At 41.3% G+C, this 26,739-nt stretch overlaps 4 protein-coding genes across 4 annotated transcripts; 1 reads left to right on the forward strand and 3 right to left on the reverse strand.

Moving 5' to 3' along the window:
• Nucleotides 1-385: 385 nt before the first annotated feature.
• PG997_003117 (Endochitinase 33) lies at nt 386-1,908 on the forward strand (the record flags this gene model as incomplete). The annotated part of the gene is made up of 3 exons (XM_066807432.1): nt 386-541; nt 700-815; nt 915-1,908. 3 exons carry the CDS (start codon nt 386-388, stop codon nt 1,906-1,908), a joined length of 1,266 nt encoding a protein of 421 aa, XP_066671050.1.
• A 16,832-nt stretch (nt 1,909-18,740) lies between these two features.
• On the reverse strand, nt 18,741-20,713 carry PG997_003118 (uncharacterized protein; the record flags this gene model as incomplete). Its single annotated transcript, XM_066807433.1, has 3 exons — nt 18,741-19,261; nt 19,396-20,257; nt 20,312-20,713. The coding sequence occupies 3 exons, from the start codon at nt 20,711-20,713 to the stop codon at nt 18,741-18,743; spliced, it is 1,785 nt and encodes a 594-aa protein (XP_066671051.1).
• A 513-nt stretch (nt 20,714-21,226) lies between these two features.
• On the reverse strand, nt 21,227-22,217 carry PG997_003119 (NAD(P)-binding protein; the record flags this gene model as incomplete). Its single annotated transcript, XM_066807434.1, has 2 exons — nt 21,227-22,123; nt 22,185-22,217. The coding sequence occupies 2 exons, from the start codon at nt 22,215-22,217 to the stop codon at nt 21,227-21,229; spliced, it is 930 nt and encodes a 309-aa protein (XP_066671052.1).
• A 1,914-nt stretch (nt 22,218-24,131) lies between these two features.
• On the reverse strand, nt 24,132-25,877 carry PG997_003120 (uncharacterized protein; the record flags this gene model as incomplete). Its single annotated transcript, XM_066807435.1, is given in 3 exon segments — nt 24,132-24,650; nt 24,665-25,499; nt 25,567-25,877. The coding sequence occupies 3 exon segments, from the start codon at nt 25,875-25,877 to the stop codon at nt 24,132-24,134; spliced, it is 1,665 nt and encodes a 554-aa protein (XP_066671053.1).
• Nucleotides 25,878-26,739: the final 862 nt, after the last annotated feature.

The raw sequence follows: 26,739 nt of genomic DNA on the forward strand, positions 1-26,739 counted from the left end.
GGGATAACGGCATCCCGTTAGTAACGAAGCAGTCTGATCTTTAGTCATCCGAAAAGTCAATTAGCTCTTGATACGTTCGGAACAGGATGCGCAAGCTGCTTCTGTCTCAGATGGCGGTTGAGCTCTTCTTGGCTCCTATCGAGTCAGCCAGCACCTGAACCCGTCACCGTGATCACCGAGTAATGAAAAATCCGCCCGTTGCGAACTACGCAAATCAAGCGCCTGTCAAATGACACATGCACCGCAACGCAGACATGGCGATGGATAGATATAAAGGCAACCCGCTATATGAGACCGTTTCTTGGTGTTTGGGAGTTGCGGAAAATCATAGCAAACACCACACTCTTGTCTGTCTTTCTGCATACATACATTCATTTCATTCATTATGCACTCCTTTCACTTCAGACTGGCGGCCGTAGCCGCCGTACTGGCATCTCTTGCCTCCTCTGCAGCGGGTTTCCAGAAAGATTCACAAGACAACGTGGCTGTATACTGGGGTAAGTTCCCGCGTATTCCGCTCATCTCAGGGGGTGCAACTCAAGTTCGCTAACGCGGTCACGACCAGGTCAGAATTTTGCAACCGGGGGCCAACAGCGGCTAAGCACATATTGCGAAAACTCAAAATTCAATGTTAGTCAAATGGCGTCGGCGCAGAAAAGGCGTGCATTTTCATGATAAATACTGACCTATGGGCTACAGATTATCCCTATAGCGTTTCTCGTCTCCTTGACGGATCCGTTGATAAACCTCGCAAATGGCAATGACAACTGCACCACATTCCCTGGATCAACAGCGATGAGTTGTCCTCAGGTAGAGTAAGTGCAATGCATCCCTTCCCCAATACATCTAGAGATATTATTGGAGAGAAGAACAAAATCAAAGAAAAAGATAACGAGTACTGACCCGAGAAACAGAGAGGACATCCAAACATGCCAGTCCAAGCATGGCAAGACCATCATGCTGTCCATCGGCGGAGAGACCTACCAGGAAGGCGGCTTCCCCTCTCCGAGCGCCGCCCAGGCCGGCGCCGAGAAAGTGTGGAACCTGTTCGGGCCCAACACCAAGACGCCCAACCGCCCCTTCGGCCAGGCCGTCATCGACGGCTTCGACTTCGACTTCGAGTCCGCGACCAAGAACATGGTCCCCTTCGCCCAGCGCCTGCGCGAGCTCATGGACGCCGACACCAAGAAGCCGTACTACCTCTCCGCGGCGCCGCAGTGCCCCTTCCCGGACCGCGCCGACGGCGAGATGCTCGCGGGCGAGGTCGCGTTCGACTTCATCATGGTCCAGTTCTACAACAACTACTGCGGCGTGCAGAGCTTCGTCGGCGGCGGCAGCGGCAAGGGCGCCGGCGGCGGCTCCGCCCGCCGGGAGCAGTCGGCCTTCAACTTCGCCGCCTGGGACGCCTGGGCCAGCGGCAAGCCCCTCGACGGCAGCCGCGGCAGCAAGAACCCGGACGTCAAGATCCTGCTGGGCGTCCCCGCCAGCAAGCTGGCCGCGTCGACCGGGTTCGTGGAGCCGGCGCTGCTGCAGCCCATTATGAAGTTCTGCGCCGACAGCTTCCCCTCCTTTGGCGGCGTCATGATGTGGGACATGAGCCACTTGTTCAGCGCCAGCGGCGGGGCCGGCTCGTTCCTGGAGGACGTGCACGGCGCCCTTTCCATGGCCGCCACGTCGGTGTTGAGTGGCGGAAAGGACAGGGTCAACGGCGTCAATGCGACGGCGACTCAGCCGGAGCAGCAGGGAGCGCCGGATCCGGATACGGCCGACGACAACGACAACGACAACACAAACAGCACCAGCAGTGGTGCCACCACCATCATTACCTCTGCCTCGACGAGGTATTACTCTTCATCCATGGCCGTGTCGTGGCTGGCTATGGCCACACTCCTCCATTCGCTTTTGTAGTTCGGTTTTATACGAGGCCAGACGGCCGGTAGCCTTGTTTTATATCTAGATATCCATTCACTTTCATGCCAGCTGCAAACTAGCACAGCTCACACGCTGGTTGTACATTGAATAACATTACCAACTCCAAAATTTTTGATCCATGCTGGTTATTGTGAGGTAAAAGCGTTATACGAAAACCGGACCAGCTTGGCTTACAAGTCGTTGGAACGATATAGCCTGCTTTTTGTAAGTTTGAGTTTATACTGGTTGTCTCGGTATCGACTCGAAGTTGAAAAGGGGTAGATAAAGACGAATACCAAATCAAGGTACAGACAATGGACAAACATAGTTTGTAGCCGGCGCTATGCATCTCTGATACTGATATAGAAGAACGAATGTGACGGCAGTACCATTTGAGCTAGTTTTGGGATGAGAAACTTATTTTGTTGCCATTGTCTCTCGTATCATTAAAAGAAGTTGTATCGAAATTTCTTTCGTAGCGAGATGTATTGGAATAGGGGCTTGAATTGGTCAATCCTGAAAACCCCGGATGCTTGTCCAGCTTATCCATACCCCTTACCCTTGGTGCTAGCGGCTTTATCTAAACTTTACTTGGTTCATCGTTGATCCTGTGATAAATATTATGGCTGCCAAGAGGCGCGTTTTGGGTTTCAGGGGGCGATCCATAATTGTCACCAGGTAAAAGATAATGAAATATCCACGTGGAAGCGAGTGGAACACAGCATATAGGATGAACTCGCAAATTTCGAAGCAAGCAAGGTTTATATTTGTTAAATGATGTTGATAGTCTCATTTTGATATGGTTTCATTCCTGTCTGGTATTACCCATCGGTGTCGTCAAATGTAGTCGAGAAGACGATATCGTACGTTTTAGGCTTCACGCATCACGATACCGTACAACCATACCAGTCCTGGTATATTCTCGTGAATAGACAAACAGAAGTCAATATTATATTGGGCATGCGAACCTAGGGGAGCAGTAAGGTAGACGGCATCTTGCATGCCGAATCGACTGGCTGCTCGCTTGATCCATTTCGTAGTCACGCCTTTATTAGCTAAGTCCAACCCTGAGCTGGAACGGTGCCTGTATTTGCTTGTTGGCCAGTGTGGCATAGAAGCTCTAAACTACCACAATGAATCCACACTCCCAAATCTTCCCCTGCTGCATAATATTGAATTTTCCATAGTCTCCAATTCGACTCCAATATACTATGACCCAAGCTCAGGAAATCTTGCATGTAAGGGGCACCATCAATTATTAAGAAAGAGTTGCCAACGCACCTTTAACAGTCGAGCTCCCCTGTATCTAATTCTACCGTGTACCTCAAACAATAACCACTCGGCTATGTCATGAAATTGACGGACACCTCAGTCATGTGGTTGGAAAACTAGGAAGATAGGCCCCCTCCAGGAGATGAGCTGCCTCTTTCGAGTTCAACTTTGGCCGTCAGCTCATCATAGGTGTTAGCTTCAAGCAGACAATGGTCGATTTTAGGGGAAACATCAATTTCCATATTCAGTTGAGCAGAGGCGCCTTGACAAATTACCGGTGGAAGCACTCGCTACCACCCAGCGTGCCCTCTTGTTGGAAAGCCTAGAGTATTAAAATACCAAACGAATTCGAATTAGCACACAAATAATAACAAATTGATGATAGTTGGGGACGCCTGTAAGGGCTCAGCTGCCTGGCCAGGCTGGATGATGTACGATCTGATACACAAGAGCTCTTCTGGGTGAGTGGAAAGCTGAAAACCCCCTTTTGTATCAGGTGTCTCTGTCCTGTCATATGTACTTATTTATACACACGGAAGCCATGGCTGAGAACGGTTGTATGCTTGCTGTTTACAATATCGTTGTGGGACTGTATCGGGGGTTGGAGTCCGTTCATTGACGAAACAATACAGCTAACGAGTGTGTTCTTCCCTATCTACATGCTGAGCAAACTTCATCCCATCGAACCAAGCTTGATTAGTCTCAAAGGGCTTCCCGCCAGACCTTGAAGTGTCTGCTGAACGGCGCACGACCAGCAAGCAGTGCCTGGCTCATACACAACCACCCCATGAACAGAGAGCGCCAGAATAACGTTGAACTTGCTGCGAGAGGTGATCATTCACGTGGTTTGTACCACATCTTTCCCGGCCGAGCTTGAGCAATCCCATTCAGCGAGCAAGTCATCAAACTTGTAAAGGTCTATTCCTACGACGTCTTGCTTCTTGTCGTGGTCTTTAACAAGGCGCTCGTGAGCGCATTTGGGACGTGTAGTACGGATTGATGCGTGGACGGTGGTGGTCGGATCGACGACTCGCCTGTATGCCCCCGACGCCACCAGTGTCATCAGCCGATATGCCGACGTGCCAACCCGGAATATGGCCGTCTGTATGCGGAGTTCGTCTTGATCATAGTTGTGACAAGGGCTTGAAGGGCTTGGATCTGATTCAGCTAATATTTAATTATAGCACTTCTAGGGTCTCTGGTTCTTTTCTCACTTAAAGTGAGGTCGAGTGTGAGGTTTATATATATATCGTAGGGGACTTTAAAGTCCTTCTTTCCTTTATTTTCTACCCTTAGGCGCTATAGCCCTCCCGGAATATAAGCCTTTATTAAGCCGATATTATATATTAATTAATTTTATAAAGTAATTATTAAATTTACGTATAATATTATTTCCCCTTTTATATACCTCGCTTTAAAGTATTAAAATTTAACTTATTTATTACGTAATTTATTAAGGTATAACGTGGTTTATTATTAAACGGGCTATATTATTAAGCGGGCCACTCTTTTTAATTTCCGATACACTTAAATTTTAACACGTAATATCTTTATAATTATAATACCGATTTAATTTAAAGAAAATAGAATCGTTTTAATAATTTAAGCGACGCGAAATCCGATAAATCCTTTAAGTAAACGAGCTGCTGCGAAAATGTACTACGTTCCCCGAGCTATTTTAAATTATCGAATTAACGGCCGAACTTTACGACGCGAAATCCGACACTTACGATATAAATTAAATCTAGTAAAAAAGGAAGTATTTCGTAATTATATAATTAATTTAAATATTCGAAGGATACCTTTTAATTTTAGTGTTGTAAGAAATATGGCTAATTTTTTTTACCGCGTCGCGCGGCGGCGACCGCGTCGGTAAATACTGGGTTAAGCGCTTTATCGATCGGAACTCGGACCTTAAGACTCGAATAAATCGTTAATACGATTATTAAAAAGCTTTTTATAAAAATCTAGGTGTTATTTCCGGCTAGTTTAGGCTAATCGTGAATATTAAGGCGAAATATAGTATTTTTAACGAAGATATTTTTAATTTCGACGAGACCGGCTTTATAATAAATATAATCGGGTTAACACTTATCGTAATACGCGCCGATCGGCGTGGGAAGGCGAAGTCGGTTTAGCTTAGTAATCGAGAATAGTCGACGGCTATTAAATGCATTAATTTTTAAAATTAATATATCCCGCCGTTTTTAATCGTTTAAAATTAATATTATTTTATAAATTAAGCTCGCGAATACGATTTACCGGGCGATTAAGTAATTAAACCGACTTTTAACGATTAAACTAATAACGAAATAAGCTTAAATTAAATTAAGCACTTCGATAAATATACTAAGTCGCGAACGAAGGGTCGCTATCGCTTCTTAATCCTTAACGGCTATAAGAGCTATATTTCGGCGCAGTTCGAGATATATTACAAGGATAATAATATTATTACGCTTAGTATACCTCTTTATTTTTTTACTTGCTTTAACTATTAAATGTGGCACTTTATTCGCCGTTAAAGCGCGCGTATTCGAAGGAAATCGAGCTGTTTATTAAGGCGTCGATAAACTACATTACGAAACTAAAGTTTTTTATCGCTTTTAAAACTACGCATTTTACTATTTTTATAGAAAATAACATTAAATTTAAATTTAACGTAACGTAATCCACGGTTTAATTAAATATACGGTTTAATTAAACACTTTCTTTTAATTCCGTATAATTTATATTTTATGCCTTATACTTTTATTACCCACGATAATAAATTAATAAAAAAGAGAACGATATATAATTAGCGTTTTAAACGCTTTAAAAAAACCTTAAATTATATATATAAGCCGTAACGCGAATATATAATATCCCTTATATAACTTTACGTTACCGGCGTCGCGGTAATATTTTACGACGAGATACGTAATCGTTAACGTAAAAGTTTACGAATTTCGAAAAGTAATTAATTATATAATATATAATTAATTTAAATTCGCGATCGTTTTCGCCTCGGATAAGTAATATTAAAAATATAGCGAATCGATTATTTAATTTACGTAACGCGGGACGCGTCGGCGTTAATTAGGCTTTTAATTTTATACGATAATAACTAGATTTCCGGACGCGTTTTAACCGAAAAATCGATTATTAGAGAGTTTTTTACGAAAATCCCGACGCGTATCGCGCGTAGTTTATTTTTATACGAAATATAATTAATAAGTATAAAATTTAAAAAAAGGATATATATAATTTTAACGAAACCGGGTTTTTTATAAATTAAATCTCGTTTAAAATAATCGTAACTACCTTCGATTAACGCGAAAGGCCTAAGGTAATATAATAAAAGAACCGGGAATAGGTTATAGTAATCCAGGGCGTCGGATTACACGGTTACGTTATCCCTCCGTATATTATTTTTGCCGGGAAAACGTACTTTTTTTCCTAGTACGAAAACAGCCTATTATTAAAAGATTAAATAATCGCAGTTATTAAAAATAACTGGACTACGAATAAAAGAGGCGAGGACTAGATTTAATATTTCGATAAATATACGAAATCTCGTACGAAAGGTATTTACCGCTTATTAATCCTTAACGGTTATAAGAGTTATTACTCGATAATTTTCGAGCTTTATTATAAAAAAAACTCGATTATTATACTCTGTATACCTTTTTATTCGTCGTATAATTTTTAGCTTTTTAATATCGGCTATTTTTATACGTTAAAAAGGGCGTACGGGAAAAAAATTAAAGGTTTTATACGGGCGCATATTACCTATATCTTAAAAGAGGACTTCCTACCAGCGTTTTTAAAAGCGTTCCAGGCGACTTTCACTGTTTCGAATATATAAGGAGGCTTTCGAGGGATAGGACTCGTCTCGTACGATCCGGAATATGTTATTTCATAGTTAAATATAAAGCTACGTATTTTAACACCTCCGGGGACGTTTTTCGGCCTATTTATTCCTTAAAAATTAAAAACTTTAAATAACCCGATTAAAGCTTAATTTTAAACCGAATATATTTAAAACCGTATTATACGGTATTAAAATAGCTCTTTAACGTCGATTTTAATTAAATTTAATTAAATTACGAAAGGTATAACATAGATAATATACCGGCTCGTTTTTTTAAAGAGTAAAATAACCGCACTACGAGAAGTAAATAAAATACTTAGCCGACGCCGCCGTACGAAAAAAGACGGCTATAAAATAAAAAATTATTTCGTATATAAACTAAAAAAAACTTATAGTTTTAAAAAAATATTAATGGATAATTATAAAATAAATAGCGCCGGAGTAGTGATTATACGAAAAGGCTTAAAACGCGCCCGCGACGCTATAAAATTTACGAGGAGCCCGGGTATAATACGCGTACTTATTAAAATAATATAAAAGTATTTAAAAAAGAGGATTCCGATTAATTTTAATATATTAAATACGTTATAACGTGGTTTACTATTACGCGACGTATATTACTTAGCGACGTATTTAAATTTAATTTTAATATATTTAAACTTTAACGCGTAATACCTTTATAATTATAATACTTAATTAATCTTAAAAAAATCGGATAGTTTTAATAATTTAAGCGATACGAAACGAACCGAATTAAATAAGCTAAAAAGTAGTAATAAAAGCTTATAATATACCCGAATTAACTTTACGTTATCGAATTTACGGCTGAACTTTAAAACGTAAAATCCGACCGAAACGACGTAAACTAAATTTAATTAAAAAAAATACTTCGTAAACATATAATTAATTTAAATATTCGAAAGATACCTCTCGATTTCGCTAATATAAAAAATATGGCTAATTTTTTCACCGCGTCGCGCGGCGGCGACCGCGTCGGTAAACACTAAGTTAAGCGCTTTATTAATCGTAACCCGGACCTAAAAATTAAAATAAATCGTCGGTATAATTATTAAAAGGCTTTTTACGAGGATTTCAAAGTTATTTCCGGTTAATTTATACTAATCGTAACTATAAAAGCGAAATACGAGATTATCGACGAAAATATTTAAAATTTTAACGAAACCGGCTTTATAATAAATATAATCGGGTTAATACTCGTCGTAACACGCGCTAAGCGGCGTAAAAAAGCGAAGTCGATCTAGCTTAATAATCGGGAATAAATAACGGCGATTAAATATATTAATTCGCAGGGTTAATATATTCCGCCGTTTTTAATCGTTTAAAGTTAATATCACCTCGCGAATTAATCCCGCGAAACCGATTTACTAGGCGACTAAATAATTAAGCCGACTTTTAATAATTAAATTAATAATAAGATAAGTTTAAACTAAATTAAATATTTTAATAAATATATTAAAGCGTAAACGAAAAGTTCCCACCGCCTCTTAATTATCGATAACTACGAGAGCTATATTTCGGCCGAATTCGAAGCATACTACTAGGATAATAATATTATTACACTCGGTATGCCTCCTTATTTATCTCACCTGCTTTAGCTACTTAATATAGCACTTTATTCGGCTTTAAAGCGTGCTTATTTAAAAGAAATCGAGCTGTTTATTAAGGCCTCGATAAATTATATTATAAAGCTCGAGTTTTTTATCGCCTTTAAGGCCGCGCATTTCGCTGTTTTTACGGAAAATAATATTAAATCCGAATTTAACGCTTTTAATTTAGTCCCTTATAATCCCGACGAGGTAATTAATAAGCTAAATATATATCTCTAAACGCTTACACTTAACTTATTTTATCCGGGGACGGTTAATACCTACGACCTTTAAACGCCGTTTAACCCTTAATAAATAACTAAGTACTTTATTTATATTATAAAAAGGGTGTTTATTTATTAAAGAAGCTTTCCGACGCCGATTTTAAATACGGTAAATTAAATAGCGAAAAATATAACTAAAATAGCTTATAAAATAACCCTTATACGCGATAAAATATATATATTAAAAGAGACTAATTTAATACTTTCTAAGCGCCGAAGAGTTAAAAAGTCGCGAGTTTAGCTTAAAAAAGCCCTTACTATTAAGGAATTTCAGCAGCTATAAAACGAGAAAATAAAAAAGAAGCGTTCAGCGCCCGATAAAAATAAAAATAAGGGTTCGTTAAAGCGGAGGGCGACTAATAAAAAGCGCTATAATATTTACGGCGAAACAGGTTATAATATACGAATATATAAAAAAATATAAAATTAAGCGAAAAATCGGATAACGAATAGTTTTAATTAATTTTAAGCGTTATAATTAAATTAATTTATATAAAAAAGTCGAAAAATAAAAAAATACGTCGCTAAGTAATATACGTTATGTAGTAGTAAACTACGTTAAGTATTTTATTTTTATTAAAAATAAAGTTTTTATTTATTAAGGAAGCTTTCCGACGCCGATTTTAAATACGGTAAACTAAATAGCGAAAAATATAATTAAAATAGTTTATAAAATAACCCTTATATATAATTAAATACGTATTTTAAAAAAGGCTAATTTAACTTTTTTAAAGCGCCGGAGAGCTAAAAAGTCGCGAGTCCAGCTTAAAAGAGCTTTTATTATTAAAGAATCTCGAAGGCTACAAGACGAAAAGGTAAAAGGGAAGCGTCCAACGACTAATAAGGGCGAAACGGGGGTTCGTTAAAACGAAGGGCGACCGGTGGAAGGCGCTGTGGCACCTGCGGCGAGACAGGTTATAATGCGAAAACTTATAAAAAGAATATAAAATAAAGTAATAAATCGGATAGCGAATAATTTTAATTAATTTAAAATATTATAATTAAATTAATTTATATAAAAGTAGTACGGAATAAATAAAGTGTCCGGCGAGGTAATATATTTAACGAGGTAATAAACTACGTTATCGCTTATTAAATTATATTATATTAATAATTAATAACTCCTTAACCTTAATTAAATCTTATAAAACGTTAAACTTATAAAGGCTAAAGATTATAATCTTATAAAAAATATAAAGGATTCTATAAAAATTTAAAAACGTATAAAATATTTAATTAAATAAAAAGTATAGCTTATTAAAAATATTAAATTTAAAAACCTTATGATTATTTCTTAAATAAAAGTATAAAAAAAGATTTCGTTAATTTTTATCGTTTAACGTGGTTTATTATTAAGCGGGTTATATTATTAAATAGGCTACTTTTTTTATACTTTACCACTTTTATATAAGTTAATTTAATTATAACGCTTTAAATTAATTAAAATTACTCGTTATCGAAATCGCTACTTAATTTTACATCCTTTTCACATGTTCGCGCATTATAACCTATCTCGCCGTAGACATCGCAGCGCCTTCCACCGGTCGCCCTCCGCTTCGACGGACCCCTTATTTCACCCTTATTAGTCGCTTAACGTTTCCTTTTATTTTTTCGTTTTATAGCTCTTATAATTTTTATATAATAAAGGCCCTTTTAAATTAAATACGTAACTTTTTAACTTTTTAACGCTTTAAAAGTATTAAATTAACCTTTTTTAATATATATATTCGATCGCGTATAAAGGTTATTTTATAAACTATTTTATTTATACCTTTTAATATTTAATTTACAGCATTTAAAATTAGCGTCGAGGAGCTTCCTTAATAAACAGAAACCCTACTTTTAATAAAAGTAGAGTATTTAGTCGTTTATTAAAGGTTAAACGGCGTCTAGGGGTTATAAGTATTAGCCGTCCCCGGACGCGACGGGCTAAGTGTAAGCGTCCGGAGACGCACATTTAGCTTATTAATTACCTCGTCCGGGTTATAAGGTATTAAATTAAATAACGTAATTCACGGTTTAATTAAACACACGGTTTAATTAAACACTTTTTAAAGCTTTATATAACGAAATATAAATTAATTCTATTAACGTGGTTTATTACTACGCGACGTATATTACTTAGCGACGTACTTTTTTTATTTTTTAACCTTTTTATATAAATTAATTTAATTATAACGCTTAAAATTAATTAAAATTATTCGTTATCCGATTTTTCGCTTAATTTTATATCTTTTTTATATATTCGCGTATTATAACCTGTTTCGCTATAAATATTACAACGCCTTTTACCGGTCGCCCTCCGCTTCGACGAACCCCCATTTTTACCTTTATCGGGCGCTGAACGCTTCCTTTTTGCCTTTTCGTCCTGTAGCTGCTAAGATTCCTTAATAGTAAAGGCTTTTTTAAGCTAAACTCGCGATTTTTTAGCTCTCCGGCGCTTAAAAATATTAAATTAACTTTTTTAATATATATATTTTATTACGTATAAAAGTTATTTTATAAACTATTTTAATTATACTTTTCGCTATTTAATTTATTATATTTAAAATCGGCGTTAAAAAGCTTCTTTAATAAATAAACACCCTTTTTTAATATAAGTAAAGTGCTTAATTATTTATTAAAAATTAAACGGCGTTTAAAGGTCGTAAGTATTAACCGTCCTTAAATAAAATAAGTTAAGTATAAGCGTCCGGAGACATATATTTAATTTATTAATTACCTTATTAAAATTATAAAGGATTAAATTAAAAACGTTAAATCCGGATTTAATGTTATTTTCCGTAAAAATAGCGAAATGCGCGGCTTTAAAAGCGATAAAAAACTCGAGCTTCGTAATATAGTTTATTAAAGCCTTAATAAATAGCTCGATTTCCTTTAAATAAGTACGCTTTAAAGCCGAATAAAATGCTATATCGAATAATTAAAGTAGGTAAAATAAATAAAGAGGTATACTAAGTATAATAATATTATTATCTTAATAATATATTTCGAATTCGGCCGAAATATAGCTCTTATAATTATTAATAATTAAGAAACGGTGGGAACCTTTCGTTTACGCTTTAATGTATTTATCGAAGTGTTTAATTTAATTTAAGCCTATCTCGTTATTAATTCAGCTATTAAAAGTCGGCTTAATCACCTAGTCGCCCGGTAAATCGGTTTCGCGGGACTAGTTCGCGAGGTAATATTAGCTTTAAACGATTAAAAACGGCGAAATGTACCAGCCCTACGAATTAATATATTTAATCGCCGTTATTTATTCTCGATTATTAGACTAGATTGATTTTGTTTTTTTACGCCGCTCGGCGCGTGTTACGATAAGTGTTAACCCGATTATATTTATTATAAAGCCGGTCTCGTCGAAATTTTAAATATTTTCGTCGACGATCCCGTATTTCGCCTTTATATTTATAATTAACGTAAACTAGCCGGAAATAACTTTAAAATTTTTATAAAAAGCTTTTTAATAATTATACCGACGATTTATTTTAATTTTTAAGTCCGGGTTACGGTTAATAAAGCGCCTAACCTAGTACTTACTAACGCGGTCGCCGCCGCGCAACGCGGTAAAGAAATTAGCTATATCTTCTACACCAGCGAAATCGGGAGGCATCCCTCGGATATCTAGATTAATTATATACTTGCGAAATACCTCTTTTTTAATTAAATTTAATTTATATCGTTTCGGTCGAATTTCGCGTTTTAAAGTTCGGCCGTAAATTCGATAACGTAAAATTAATTCGGGTATATTATAAACTTTTACTACTACTTTTTAGCTTATTTAATTCGGTTCGTTTCGTGTCGCTTAAATTATTAAAACTATCCGATCTTTTTAAAATTAATTAAGTATTATAGTTATAAAAATATTACGCGTTAAAGTTTAATTATATTAAAATTAAAATTAAATACGTCGCCAAGTGATATGCGTCGCGTAGTAGTAAACCACGTTAATTATTTATTACGAGTTAAATAATATTTAAAGGTTATAAGTATTAACTATCCCCGAACGCGACGGGTTAAATATAAGCGTTCGAAAACGTATATTTAATTTATTAATTACCTCGTTTAAATAATAAGGTATTAAACCGGATATATTAAATTTAAATTTAATATTATTTTTTATAAAAATAATAAAATACGCGGCTTTAAAAATAATAAAGAACTTTAACTTCGTAATATAATTTATTAACGCTTTAATAAATAGCTCGATTATTTTTAAATATACACGCTTTAATAGCGAATAAAGTGCTATATTTAATAATTAAAGTAAGTAAAAAGAGTAAAGAGGCATATTAAGCGTAATAATACCGTTGCCCTTATAGTATACCTCGAATTCGGCCGAAATATAGCTCTCGTAATCGTTTAAGATTAAGAGACGATAAAAGCCCTTTGTCCGCGACTTAGTATACTTATCGAAATACCGGATCTAGTCTAAGCCCGTCTCGTTGTCGGTCCAGCCGTTAATAGTCGGTTTAATTACCTAGTCGCCCGGTAAGTCGCATTCGCGCGACTAGTTCACGAGGTAATATTAACTTTAAACGATTAAAAACGGCGGAATATATTAGCTTTACGAATTAATATATTTAATAGCCGTCGATTATTCCTAATTACTAGGCCGGACCGATTTCGTTTTCCCACGCCGATCGGCGCGTATTACGACGAGTATTAATTTAATTATATTTATTATAAAACCGGTTTCGTTAAAATTCTATATATTTTTATTAATAATATCGTATTTAGCTTTTATATTCGCGATTAGCGTAAATTAACCGGAAATAACACCCGGATTTTTATAAAAAGCCCTTTAATAATCGTATTAACGGTTTATTCGAGTCTTAAAGTTCGGGTTACGGTCGATAAAGCGCTTAACTTAGTGCTTACTAACGCGGTCGCCCTCGCGCGACGCGGTAAAGAGATTAGCTATATCTCTTATAATATTAATATTAAAAGGCATTCCTCGAGTATTTAAATTAAATATATAATTACGAAACACCTCTTTTTTCACTAGATTTAATTTATATTGTCGCTATCGGATTTCGCGTCGTAAATTTCGGCTATTAATTCGGTCGCTTACCGTAAATAAAAAGATATTATACGCTTTCGTAATAGCTCTTTAACTACTTTTATTCGGTCTTTTTCGTGTCGCTTAAATTACTAAAATAATACGATCTTTTTTAAATTTAATCGGTATTATAATTATTAAATTATTACGTATTAAAGTTTAATTAAATAGGTTAATAAAAAAAGTGTTCGACGAGGTAATATATTCGGCGAGGTAATAAACCACGTTATTCTTTAATTATAATTAATAATTAAAAGTTAAGCCTTTTAATTCTTTAAAGCTAGATTCTTTTTTAAAATTAAATTCGAGCTTAAATTCTTCGGAATTTAATATAAGAAAAGGGTAGGTAATATATAAAAGTTCTTATATAATAATTATTAATAATATTAATAATAATTTAAGGGAATTTATAAAAAGCGATTAATAAAAAGTAATAATTAAATATTTATATTAAAGGCTTAAAGGGTTTAAATTTAATTTAATTAATATTTAATTAACGTGGTTTATTATTAAGTGGCCCGTATTATTAAGTGGTCCACTTTTATTACTTTTCGACACTTTTATAAAAGTTATTTTAACCACGATATTTTAAATTAATTAAAACTATTCGCTATTCGAATCGCTACTTAATTCTATATCTTTTTTACATGTTCGCGCATTATAACCTGTTTAGCCGCAAATGCCACAGCGCTTGCCGCCCGTCGCGCGCCGCTTTAATGAATTACTATTTTCGCCTTCGTCGGTCGCTAGACGCTTCCCTTTTGCCTTCTCGTCCTGCAGCCTTCGAGATTCTTTAATCGTAAGGGCTCTTCTAAGCTAGACTCGCGACTTTTTAGTTCTCCGGCGCTTCGAAAAGGCTAAATTAGCCTTTTTTAAAGTACGTATCCGATTATATATAAAGGTTATTTTATAAGCTATTTTAATTATACCTTTCGTTATTTAATTTATCGTATTTAAAATCGGCGTCGAAGAGCTTTTTAATAAATAAACACCCTTTTTTTAATATAAATAAAATACTTAGTTATTTATTAAAAATTAAACGATGTTTAAAGGTTATAAATATTAGCCGTCCCCGAATAAAATAAGTTAAATATAAACGTCCGGAGATATATATTTAGCTTATTAATTACTTCGTTCGAATTATAAGGTACTAAGCCGAATACGTTAAATCTAAATTTAATATTAATTTCCGTAAAAATAGCGAAATATATAGCTTTAAACGCGATAAAAAACTCGAGCTTTATAATGTAATTTATTAAAGCCTTAATAAATAGCTCGATTTTTTCGAATAAACACGCTTTAAAAGCGAATAAAGTGTTATATCGAGAGGTTAAAACAGGTGCGATAAATAAGGAGGCATACTAATAATAATAATATCGTTATCTTAGTAATATGCCTCGAATTCGGCCGAAATGTAGCTCTCGTGGCCGTCGAGAATTAAGAGGCGATAACGACTCTTCGTTTGCGATTTAATATATTTATCGAAATGCTTAATTTAATCTAAACTTGTCTTATTATCGATCTATTTATTAAAAGTCGGTTTAATTACTTAATCGCTTAGTAAACTATTTTCGCGTGATTAATTCGCGAGGTAATATTAACTTTAAATAATTAAAAAAGGCGGAATATATTAACTTTACGAATTAATATATTTAATCGCCGTTAATTATTCCCGATTACTAGGCTAGATTAACTTCGCCTTCCTATATTAATCGGCGCGTATTACGACGAAAATTAACCCGATTATATTTATTATAAAGCCGGTCTCGTCGAAATTCTATATATTTTCGTTTAAAATACCGTATTTAGCTTTTATATTCGCGATTAACCTAAACTAGCCGGAAATAACGTTTAAATTCTCGTAAAAGGCCCTTTAATAATCGTATTAACGATTTATTCTAATTTTAAAGTTTAGGTTACGGTTAATAAATCGCCTAACTTAGTGTTTACCGACGCGTTCGCCGCCGCGCGACGCGGTAAAGAGATTAGCTATATTTTTTACACTAGCGATTTTAAAAAATATCCCGCGGATATTTAAATTAATTATATATTTACGAAACACCTCCTTTTTATTCGTATTTAATTTATACCGTAGGTGTCGAATATCGCGTCGTAAGGTTCGGCTATAAATTCGGTAACGTAAAGTAGTTTTAAAAACATTATAACGTGGTTTACTAATAAGCGGGATATATTATATACCGGGATATTTTTTTCACTTTTCGATACTTTTATATAAATTTATTTAACCACAACGCGCTTTATTAATTAAATTCACTCGCTATCCGATTCGCTACTCGATTTTACATCCTTTTCACATATTCGCGCATTATAGCCTATCTCGCCGCAGATTCCACAGCGCCTGCCGCCCGTCGCGCGCCTCTTCGATAAACCACTATTTTCGCCTTTATCAGTCGCTGGCCGCTTCCCTTTTGCCTTCTCGTCCTGCAGTTTTCGAGATTTTTTAATCGTAAGGGCTTTTCCAAGCTGAACTCGCGATTTTTTAACTCTCTAGCGCTTTGAAAAGGCTAAATTAACCTCTTATAATAACGTGGTTTACTAATAAACGAGATATATTATATACCGGGACACTTTTTCCACTTTTCGATATTTTTATATAAGTTTATTTAATTATAACGCGCTTTATTAATTAAATTCACTCGCTATCCGATTCGCTACTCGATTTTATATCCTTTTTATATATTCGCGCATTATAACCTATTTCGCCGCAGATTCCACAGCGCCTGCCGCCCGTCGCGCGCCTCTTCGACAAATTACCATTTTCGCCTTCATTAATCGCTGGCCGCTTCCCTTTTGCCTTCTCGTCCTGCAGCCTTCGAGATTCCTTAATCGTAAGGGCTCCTCCAAGCTAAACTCGCGATTTTTTAGCTCTCCGGCGTTTCGAAAAGGCTAAATTAACCTCTTATAATATGCGTATTTAATCTTTTATAAGGGTTATTTTATATACGATTATATATATACCTTTCGTTATTTAGTCTACCGTTTTTAAAATTAACGTTAAAGAGCTTCTTTAATAAGTAAACACCCTTTTTTAATAAAAGAAAAGTGCTTAGTTATTTATTAAGGGTTAAACGGCGTTTAAAAGTCGTAAGTGCTAACCGTTCCCGAACGTAACGGGCTAAGTATAAGTGTTTAAAGACGCACATTTAACTTATTAATTATTTCGTTAAAGTTATAAGGTACTAAACTAAATGCGCTAAATTTAAATTTAATATTAACTTCCGTAAAAATAGTAAAATACGCGGCTTTAAACGCGATAAAAAACTCGAGCTTCGTAATATAATTAATCGAGGTTTTAATAAATAACTCGATTTCCTTCGAATACGCGCGCTTTAAAGGCGAATAAAATACTATATTTAATAGCTAAAATAAATAAGAAAAATAAAGAGGTATACTAAGCGTAATAATACCGTTATTTTTATAGTATATCTCGAATTCGGCCGAAATATAGCTCTCGTGGCCGTTAAGAATTAAAAAACGATATAAACCTTTCGTTCGCGACTTAGTATATTTATTAAAATACTTAATTTAATTTAAGCCTATTTTATTATTTATCTAGCTATTCGAAGTCGGTTTAATTACTTAATTACTCGGTAAGTCGCATTCGGTAGCCTAGTTCGCTAGGTAATATTAGCTTTAAACGATTAAAAACGGCGGAATATATTAGCTTTACGAATTAATGTATTTAATCGCCGTCGACTATTCCCGATTATTAAGCTGGACCGATTTCGCTTTCCCACGCCGATCGGCGCGTATTACGACGAGGGTTAACCCGATTATACTTATTATAAAGCCGGTTTTATCGAAATTATATATATTTTTATTAACGATGCCGTATTTAGCTTTAATATTCGCAATTAATTTAAACCAGCCGGAAATAACGTTCGGATCCTTATAAAAGGCCCTTTAGTAATCGTATCGACGATTTATTTTAGTCTTAAGGTTTAGGTTACGGTTAATAAATCGCCTAACCCAGTGCTTACCGACGCGTTCGCCGCCGCGCGACGCGGTAAGGAAATTAGCTATATTTTCTATACTAGCTATATTAAGAGGTATCCTTTAAATATTTAAATTAATTATATAATTACGAAGCACCTCTTTTTTAATCGGATTTAATTTTCGTCGAAAATATCCGATTTTACGTTGTAAAGGTCGGCCGTAAAGTTAATAGTTTAAAGAAATTCGTGAGACATTAAAGGCTTTCGGAGCAGCTCTTTAGTTAATATACTTTATAAGGTTTCGCGTCGCTTAAATCGCTAAATCGATCCGTTCTTTTAATAAAGGATTAAATATTATAATTATAAAATTAAAACGTATTAAAGTTTAAAAAGTATAATCGGTCGAAAAAGTGTCCCGGTATATAATATATCCCGCTTATTAGTAAACCACGTATACTTTTATAATATCTCTTTCACTTAATAAATTTAAAGGCTTTCGTATCGCTTAAATAATTAAACCGATCCGGTCTTTTTAAATTAAATTAAGCATTATAATTATAAAGTTATTACGCGTTAAAGTTTAATAAAGATTAAAAAGTAATAAGGGTAAACCACTTAATAATACGGACTATTTAATAATAAACCACGTTATAACACTTTTAAGGTTTTTAATTCTTTTCTTATTTAAAGTGAGGTCAAGTGTAAAGTTTATATACATATTATAGGGGACCTTGAGGTCCTTCCTTCCTTTATTTTCTACCTTTAGGCGCCGTAGCCCTCCCGGAATGTAGGCCCCTATTGGGCCGATGCTGCATGCCAGTTGGTTCTGCAGAGTGACTTTTGGATCTGCGTGTGACAATAGCCCTCTGCTTCTCTAGGGATCGTTTGACGTGCGTTGGGAGCCAAACCCGCTGCCTCCATTCCCCTTTCACATCTCACAATGCCGAACTCTTCAGCGAGACCGTCGATGTTGCCCTCGAATACTTCAATGCGGAAACAACGTCGGTGATGGATTTCTGATTCCAAATTGACCCAGGGCACAATGCCAGTGAATACCCCGTTCTGGAAGGCAACAATTGACGTAGCACCCGACAACGCATTGCCTTTATCATTAGTACCAAATGAATCAATGGAAGATCCGCCAACCGTGACTGCAAACACCCTCATCCAGTCGTCCCAAATAACTAACTCCTTGCGCAAGAGAGTGTGAAAGAGCGGCATCAACACTGCAACTACGTGCGATGGGTCGGACAACCCCGAGACGTCTTGAGCGCCCAGGCTATCTGACACCGCGTGAGCCAAAATGGTGAAGAGCTCTGCGAAAGCAAGGTGCCAGAGACATCCGAGCGGTGAGTGACTAATCGATCCATCACGTTCACAATGGAGACATGTGCAGCTTGACCTCACTTCGTTCATGAGGTCTGTCGCAGGGGGAAGCAAGCTATGATACCAGGAGCAGTGAGAAGAGGATCTTCTGCAGTTGGTTCATCTGCTTCACTTGGAAACCCCGCGTCCTGGTCCAGCTTGTCACGAACGTCGTCGAAGACAAGGGCTGTGGACTTTGGGTCACTTTTGTGCTTCTGAAGTAGACCGGGGTGTCTTGAAAGGAGGTCTCCAAGACGGAAGGGTCCATCACTGCCATCGAGCTTGGCTTTGAATGTGAGTTGGAAACTTGATGCCGGTGCCGCCTCTATAGGAAGCTTCAGAAGCCAGGTCATAATTTTCTTCGCGGTCGTCTCGATGTGGAGCTTCTGCTCTCGATTGAGCGCTGCTTTTCGGGGTGACACTGGCAACGACGAACACATGTCCTCCCGATACAGAGATGCGCGGGCTTGAGGCATCGGCCGAGAGTCAGACGTGCCAGCGCTAGTGGCACCACGTGGAAAGGTTGTATGCAGGCCTGATCCGGTAGAGACGGATGCCTCAACCGAGCACTCTTGCAAATAGCAGGGTGTGGGAGAGGCACACTCGTTGGTGACGAAGAAACGGACTGTCTGCTTCTGAGAGCCCAACTCCCGTTTCAGCAGGAGCTGGGAGCGTAAGATAACTTCAAAGCATCCGTGAAAATGGTTCAGTAACCACATGATAATATCTCCGATGAATCTGTCACATCTGAGAATGATGTCGTTCGTGGTTTCTCTGGTTCCTCTCACAAGGGCAGCAAATGTCGACGGATCCACCAGGTGAACATGAAGATGACCCAGCTCATGAGGGATGCCCTGGAGATGATGACCAGCATTCACAACATTGCGGGAAATGCTCTCGACGATTTTTAGAGTAACGGCGCGGATCGGTGCACGCTGAACTTGGTACTAATACTGGGCGCTTGCCGGGTTCTCATTGTGATCCAGCATCATGGAGCAGACCGTATCGGTGATTCGGTCAATCTTGTAAAAGTACGAGAGCGAGGTGACTGTCGTGACCATATAACTGAACTCTGGATCCTGTGCGATCAGTCGACCTAGAGAGCCTGACTTGATGAGATGCAGAGGAGCTTCTAGTGTACGAAGCTTTTCGTCTGCCTCGGCAATCGATGACCGGATGGCCAAAGCATCTTCGTTTGAGTAAGCGAGCGACCGTGCCAGTTCGGCGCACTGCGTGAAGAGGCTTTCTTGGACACATTCCCTAGCAAGCCATTTGACGATTTCTTGGGTAGAGCGAGCAATGGCACTCGAGGGCTTGCTGGAATTCACAATGGCGCTCAACAAGTCAAAAGACCTTGCGACCAGCTCTATGCCATTTTCCGACGGAGTGCTGCTTGACGACATGGCCAGTACCACTCAAAAGAGACGTGAATTCTTTGAAGCTGGAGAGTGTCCAGAAACAGGGAAGAGATGGAAGACATGGGAATTATGACACAGCATTGCGCGGGGTTTCTTTATATTACATATCTATTATTGCTACCTTATCATACATGGAGGGTGTGTGGCGTGTCTGCAGTCTGGACGGTCTTAATCCGTGTTACCTTCGGCGACAATTTTGAACCAATGATGAAGCCAGGCGTTTCCAATGGAAATAGCCCAAGTAGCGGCATTCAGCGATGGATTGAGGCTGTGCCAAATGTGCTGTTAGCCTGGGCAAGATGTGCGAGCCTTACTTGGTGACATAGACTTGATCTGCAAATGATTGTGCTTTATCCAGTGGTTGGATTACAGAGCCCCCTTTTCTTATAACGCGACTGAGGTACAATACTCGAGAGCGATTGCATCTTGTTATATACGTGGTTTAGAATGAACATTGGTATTGTCTTACTTCGAGGTATATATCGTCGAACGTCACTTCTAAGTAAACTTCTTCAACATGGCGACAATCTCATCCTCACTCATCTCCTTCAGACCGAATAATTCATTGTCGTTCTTCTCAAAGTGCGCCCCGTAGCCCTCACCGAAAATGGCCGCCGTGATGAACTTCATGGCAAAGTTAGCCGGATCCGGGTGCTCCTTCTGGAGCTCTGCGTAGCCTTCATTGACCACCTCGTCGACCGAAAGTTGGTTCTCCTTCCAGCCCTGCTCGGAGCCGTCGCCCTCACCACCACCTACCGCCTTCTTCGCGTAGCGCGCGAGGTCGCGCCCCGACAGCGCCGCGTCCTGCACGTGGACGGCGCGGTTCCGCGTCTCGGCCGGGCGCTTCAGCACGCCCGCGACGGCCTTGCCGACGCTGGAGAGGGTGGTGGTGCTGAAGACGCGGTCGCCGCCGTCCCAGAGATTGATCTCGCGGCCCGGGAGGTTGACGAGCCAGCCGACCCGGACGCCCCAGTCGAAGAAGGGCCCGTTGATGACGGCGGTGTAGGTCATACCACTGGCGGCGCCGCTTTTGTCCGCCTCGCGCTTCAGGGCCTCGAGCACAGCGATCTTGGTGCCGTAGCTGGGCAGCTTCGACGTCTTCTCGTTCGCCGTGTTGGAGCCGAACTCGGAGGGGATGAAGCGCTGCACGCCGGCCTTGCTCGCGGCCTCGATGAGGAGCAGCTGCTTCTCGAGTGCCAGGTCGGCCAGCGTGGAGACGAGCGCGTCCTGGCCCTGGAGCGCGGCCGTGAGGGAGTCGAGGGAGTCGTAGTCCACAGGGGCTACCTCGACAGAGTCGGGGAACTTGTGGCTGCTGTTCTGGCGCATCAAGACTTTGACTTGGAAGCCGGCGGCCAGGAGTTGTTCCAGGATGGCAGGGCCCAGGTTGCCGGTGGCCTGTACGAATGGTGTTAGTAGGTATTGCCATCCATCCTCGATTGAAAGAAGCCCGACTTACACCGGCCAAGGCGACTTTGGTAATGCTGCTCATGTTGATGATATAAGCAACTGGAGGGTAAGGTAAAATTAGTAAATACTAATACTGTCTTGTAGGAGGAGGCATGTATGCGTTGGAAAAGGGGGTTCTAATAGGATCAGTAAGTACTTTATATAGGCCTGGACGGTCTGGATCAGGATGACACTATTAATAATAGGAAATGCATGGCTCCCTGAAGAGTTGAGAATGTGTCGTTCTCCATGGTGCCATTGCCAGCCATTAGTAAAGGGGAGGTACGTATCCCTTTGTCTGTTTGTGATCGTGAGCAAGGCAGACATGGGTGAAGCCAGAAGATCTACCGTTAAAGATAGTGGCCGGTCATGTGCATGTGGGAGAGAGAGCCAGCCCAGAGCAGGTTGTTACCCCCGCCAAAACGCCCCCGAAAAGCCCACATGCTGTAAGCCATCCCACATCGACCGACAGGCCATCCCACCGGCAAGCACCCCATCCTCCCACCGGTCAATATCCCGTCGGCGAACGGCTCTCATGATCGCGACAGGGTTTTATTATCGTATTTGACGAGTGGTGCCGCCACAGGCAAGAGGCTTCCTCGTAGGGCCACGAAGGGTGATTGCCACCTGACGCTCTTGGACCTGCAGTCAGGGGCCTGGGAAGAGGCTCGCGAAGCCCACAGCTTTGCGTCAGGCATGCTGGACCACCAGGTTGACACCGGCTGTTCCGTTCCAGACATGGCGCGTCCGACTTGAGCAATGACGAAGCCGTACAGAGGCGGATGTTTCGATTCAGAAGGACTACTTCCCAGCAGTATCCCCAAATCGCTGTGTCGAATGCAGTGCAGCTAGCCACGATCGCGTCGCGAGTACTACGCAACGTGTCACTCGACACAGGTTACGTGCGACTACCCAGTCCGCTGATTGAGCCAGGTTTCCTGATGAGCACGGTGGCTGTATATTCGCATACCGTTCTGCAAAGCCAAGACGACTGAGATAACACCGTTCTTTGAGCGGCTCCTGGCCGTCGACAGCATCGCCAAAGATAGATTCTTGGGCCTCACAAGGGAGGCCCAAGCATCAACCTCAACCATTTGAAACTGCCAAGTGATAAATTACCAGGCGTGAGGGACCTCGTCGTCGTCCAAGGCAAGCCCGATGACAACCTAGTGCCAGCGACACCTGAGATCGGGTTTGATGTTTCCCCTCCCAGCGGGCCTACCAACCGGAAAGGGCTCTGGGGGACCACTGGCGCACGGTGGAGGATGGATCTTGCGTCGTACAGCAGGGTCGCATACCGAATCAAGTTTCAATCTTGGAATATGTTCTCGCGAGTCAGGTCAAACACTTTGCTCAGTCCGAGCAGGCAGCCCTACCACAGGGTTTTTGCAAGGACAGTAACGCAAGCGGTGGCTCAAGCGTCGTCCGTGGGCACGATAGGTAGGTTACTTGGTCACAGAAACAGAGTGAAACTGCTTCCGGCACAGGCATCTAGGTTGATGGGTTCTCGAACTTTGCGACAGGAAGAGAAGAGATGATGATGATAGGGATCGAGGCCTGTCCCACTTTGGCCAGTGAAACTGGTCCAAGCCCATCATCTCCACCGAGTCGGAGGTATCTTCCCTTCCATTTACATCCACCACAGACCTGGATCCCGAATTAGACACCTTTCGCCTCCGTGGCACTAGGCTATGATGCGATACATCTGTTTGTCACGATCATGCGAGAGTCCTGGTGGGGCTTGAAGTCAGCTATCGTAACAAAGGGTGACATCATTGCCACCAAGATGGCCGTGGTGCAGCGCACCTCGAGCATCACTAGGGAGTCATCCGTCACTACATGGAGCTCTGGAAGGGTATGTATAGGCATATATCATATCGTATTGGGTATCATTTGAAAAAGTACTAAGGCTAATAAAAGGCTTCTATGTATAGGTAGATAGCAATATACAGCTCCGTCACGAAGATCGACTGCTGAGATGATCTCTCGGGCTGAGCGGGCTGGCGGGGCTCGGCAGGAACCCGAACCCGGGGCTGTGCGGCATCTCCCCAAACGTCCCATCGCTCCGCTCGCTGAGGCGGAACTGCGACGACTTGTTCCTCGTGTGGCCCTTTGGTTCCGGGACGGCAATGTGTTGTTGCAGTCGTGATGATGGTGGCGATGGCAGCTTCCTACTGTTCCTGCTGAGGCTGCGTGTCATTCCAGATGACCGTGTGTATCTGTTATAGTTGTTGTTGCTGCTGCTGTAGTTGTCCCTTTCCCCGCGGTACGCCTGCGGCGGCACCGAGAGTCCGTTCGGCCACCGCTCCTTGGCAAAGGCCTCCCAGTCCGCCGACGTGCGTCCGACGAAGATCGACGAGGTCCAACGCGACTCGGGCCTGCTCGAAGTGCCGGGTCGTGGAGTGGATGGCGACCTTGTCGATCTCCTGCCCCCACTGCTTCGGATATGCGCGACATCCAGCTCCATCTCTGAGTGCTTCTTTTACCGACTGCGTCCAGCTCGGCCGGGTTGGCTCGGCTCCCCAAGGGCGGCACGGCATCGACCTCCACGATCACCTCCACGATGGGCCCTCCTCCTCCTCTTCCTCCCAATCCTGCCTCCGTATCTTCACGCTGCTTCTCGTAGACGCGCCTCTCGGACTTGCGCCGCAGCATGACGCCCCACGAGCCGGCCTTTTGTCCGCAGCGCGCCCAGACGCCGACGCCGATGGGAGTCAGGTGGTCGTTGCCGCTCTCGGGATGGTGACGTCGTTGGCGTTTCCGCCACCAGCGGTTCACGACGAAAATGGCAATCACGACGAGCACCAGTGCGGTAAATGTGGCCCCCAGCACCACGGCAGCCTTGCTGCCTTGTTGGGTGGCGGGTTTATTGCTCGTATCACTGAAGGGCGAGCCACCACCGCCGCTGGCGCCTAGCGCCGGCGAAGTCGTAGACGTGACTTGGCCCAACGTGACGGTGGACTGGGTACTTTGTGGTGGTGCGCCGGTGGGTGTAGGGCTGGTGGTGGACTGCAAAGGCGTCGTCGACACTGCCGGCAAAGTAGATGTCTGTGAAGGTACCGGGACCACTGTCGAGAATCTCATGGAGGTGTCTTCAGTGGGGCTAGCTGCCGGTGGCGGGCTTGTTGACGTTGGCAAGGTACGGTCGCCGACGAGCAAGAGTCCCGGGGTCAATGGATGCGTTTGTAAGATACTCAGATCCGAGTCTCGCCAGCGAATCTGGATGGCTGGCGCCACGGTCACCTGGGCCCCGGGTGCTGTAGCGGTAGCGAAGCCCCAGACGCCGCCAATGAAGTCTGTGATGTCGGTGGTGCATGTGTGGTCGCTGAAAGGTGGATGCATGGTTAGACAGTGTTCATATGCGATGCCAAGGGGGAAAGGCTCATCCTCACCTGGGGACGCAGTAGGCCACCGTCTCGCCCGAGGTCACCGGAGGAAAGCCCTCTTGGGTTCTGGTCTTGGTGACCCCGCAGTTTGGGCCGACGGAGAAGCCACTGGGACATATCGCGGGCGAGTAGAATCGTATACCCTGGAACGCGATGTTGTCGTTCCACGAGGGAGGCTCGCAAGACGCTGGCCCGCCAGTCGGGAATGCCGGGTATCGCGACGGGGCCCGGGTTGTCGTCAACAGCCAAGATTCGGAGCACGAGTGAGTGAATACGGTGGTCAGAGCCGCGAGTGGAGTTGCCAGCGGTTTAGACATTCTGATTCCCATGTGCACAGGCAAGAGTAGTAGTAGTTGTGAGTATCCATGGAGACCGGCTGCCCTTCTTTTCCTTTCTTGCTGCTTCCTCAACCCCAGTAAAGATGAGCTGGGTGGCAGGTAAACTGCACCTAACCAGGCGGTACAAAGAGACAGGGAGGGGGAAGGGGATGGTGGAAGGGAAGTTGGCGATCCTCACAAGTAAAGAGAGAGCGAGTGGAACGCCTCTCTCTTTCTATTTCTCTCTCAAGGGGATCGCGCAGGGTGGTAGCGAATGGATTTTAAGCTTCTTCTCCCTATGAGAGAGATGGACATGGTTTTAGATCCTCGCACGGGAAGCTGCCGATCGGGTGCCAGAATTCCGGGGAGAGGGACCATTGCAGGTGCGCGCTGGCAAGACGATGCAAATGCAACCTCTTATCGAGACCAGTTTCCTCTTTGCCTCCCCACCTCCGTTCCTTGTCTTCCGGGCTCCTCTTTTCACAATGTCCCAAGGACGGTAAGCCCTGGCACCAAGCACCTGTTCCAGCGGGTTACACGGCGGGGAAGGACTAACAGTTTGGTGGTGGTTGGCCGTGTTTGTGTGTGTCTGTGTCTGTGTCTGTATGTGTGTTGCATGCTACATATGCGGCAGATGGACCCCTGTCGTCGATCATACTAGGACAGATGTGAAACCGTTCCCTCGGTGGATCCCAAGCTGTGCTGACCACCCCTCCCAGAAGCCCCTCCCAGCTCTGTCCCTGCTTGCTGCCTCCATCGTCGTCGAACCTCACAGCTGTACTAACTGGTTCGTCGACGGGGAAGGGACTAGAAGGAAAAAGAGGAAACAGAGCCAACATCGACAACCTGAGACGTGCTACCC

The sequence above is a fragment of the Apiospora hydei genome, assembly GCF_038363865.1.
Source record: "Apiospora hydei strain CBS 114990 chromosome Unknown utg000004l_segment0_segment0, whole genome shotgun sequence".
NCBI lineage: Eukaryota > Fungi > Ascomycota > Sordariomycetes > Amphisphaeriales > Apiosporaceae > Apiospora > Apiospora hydei.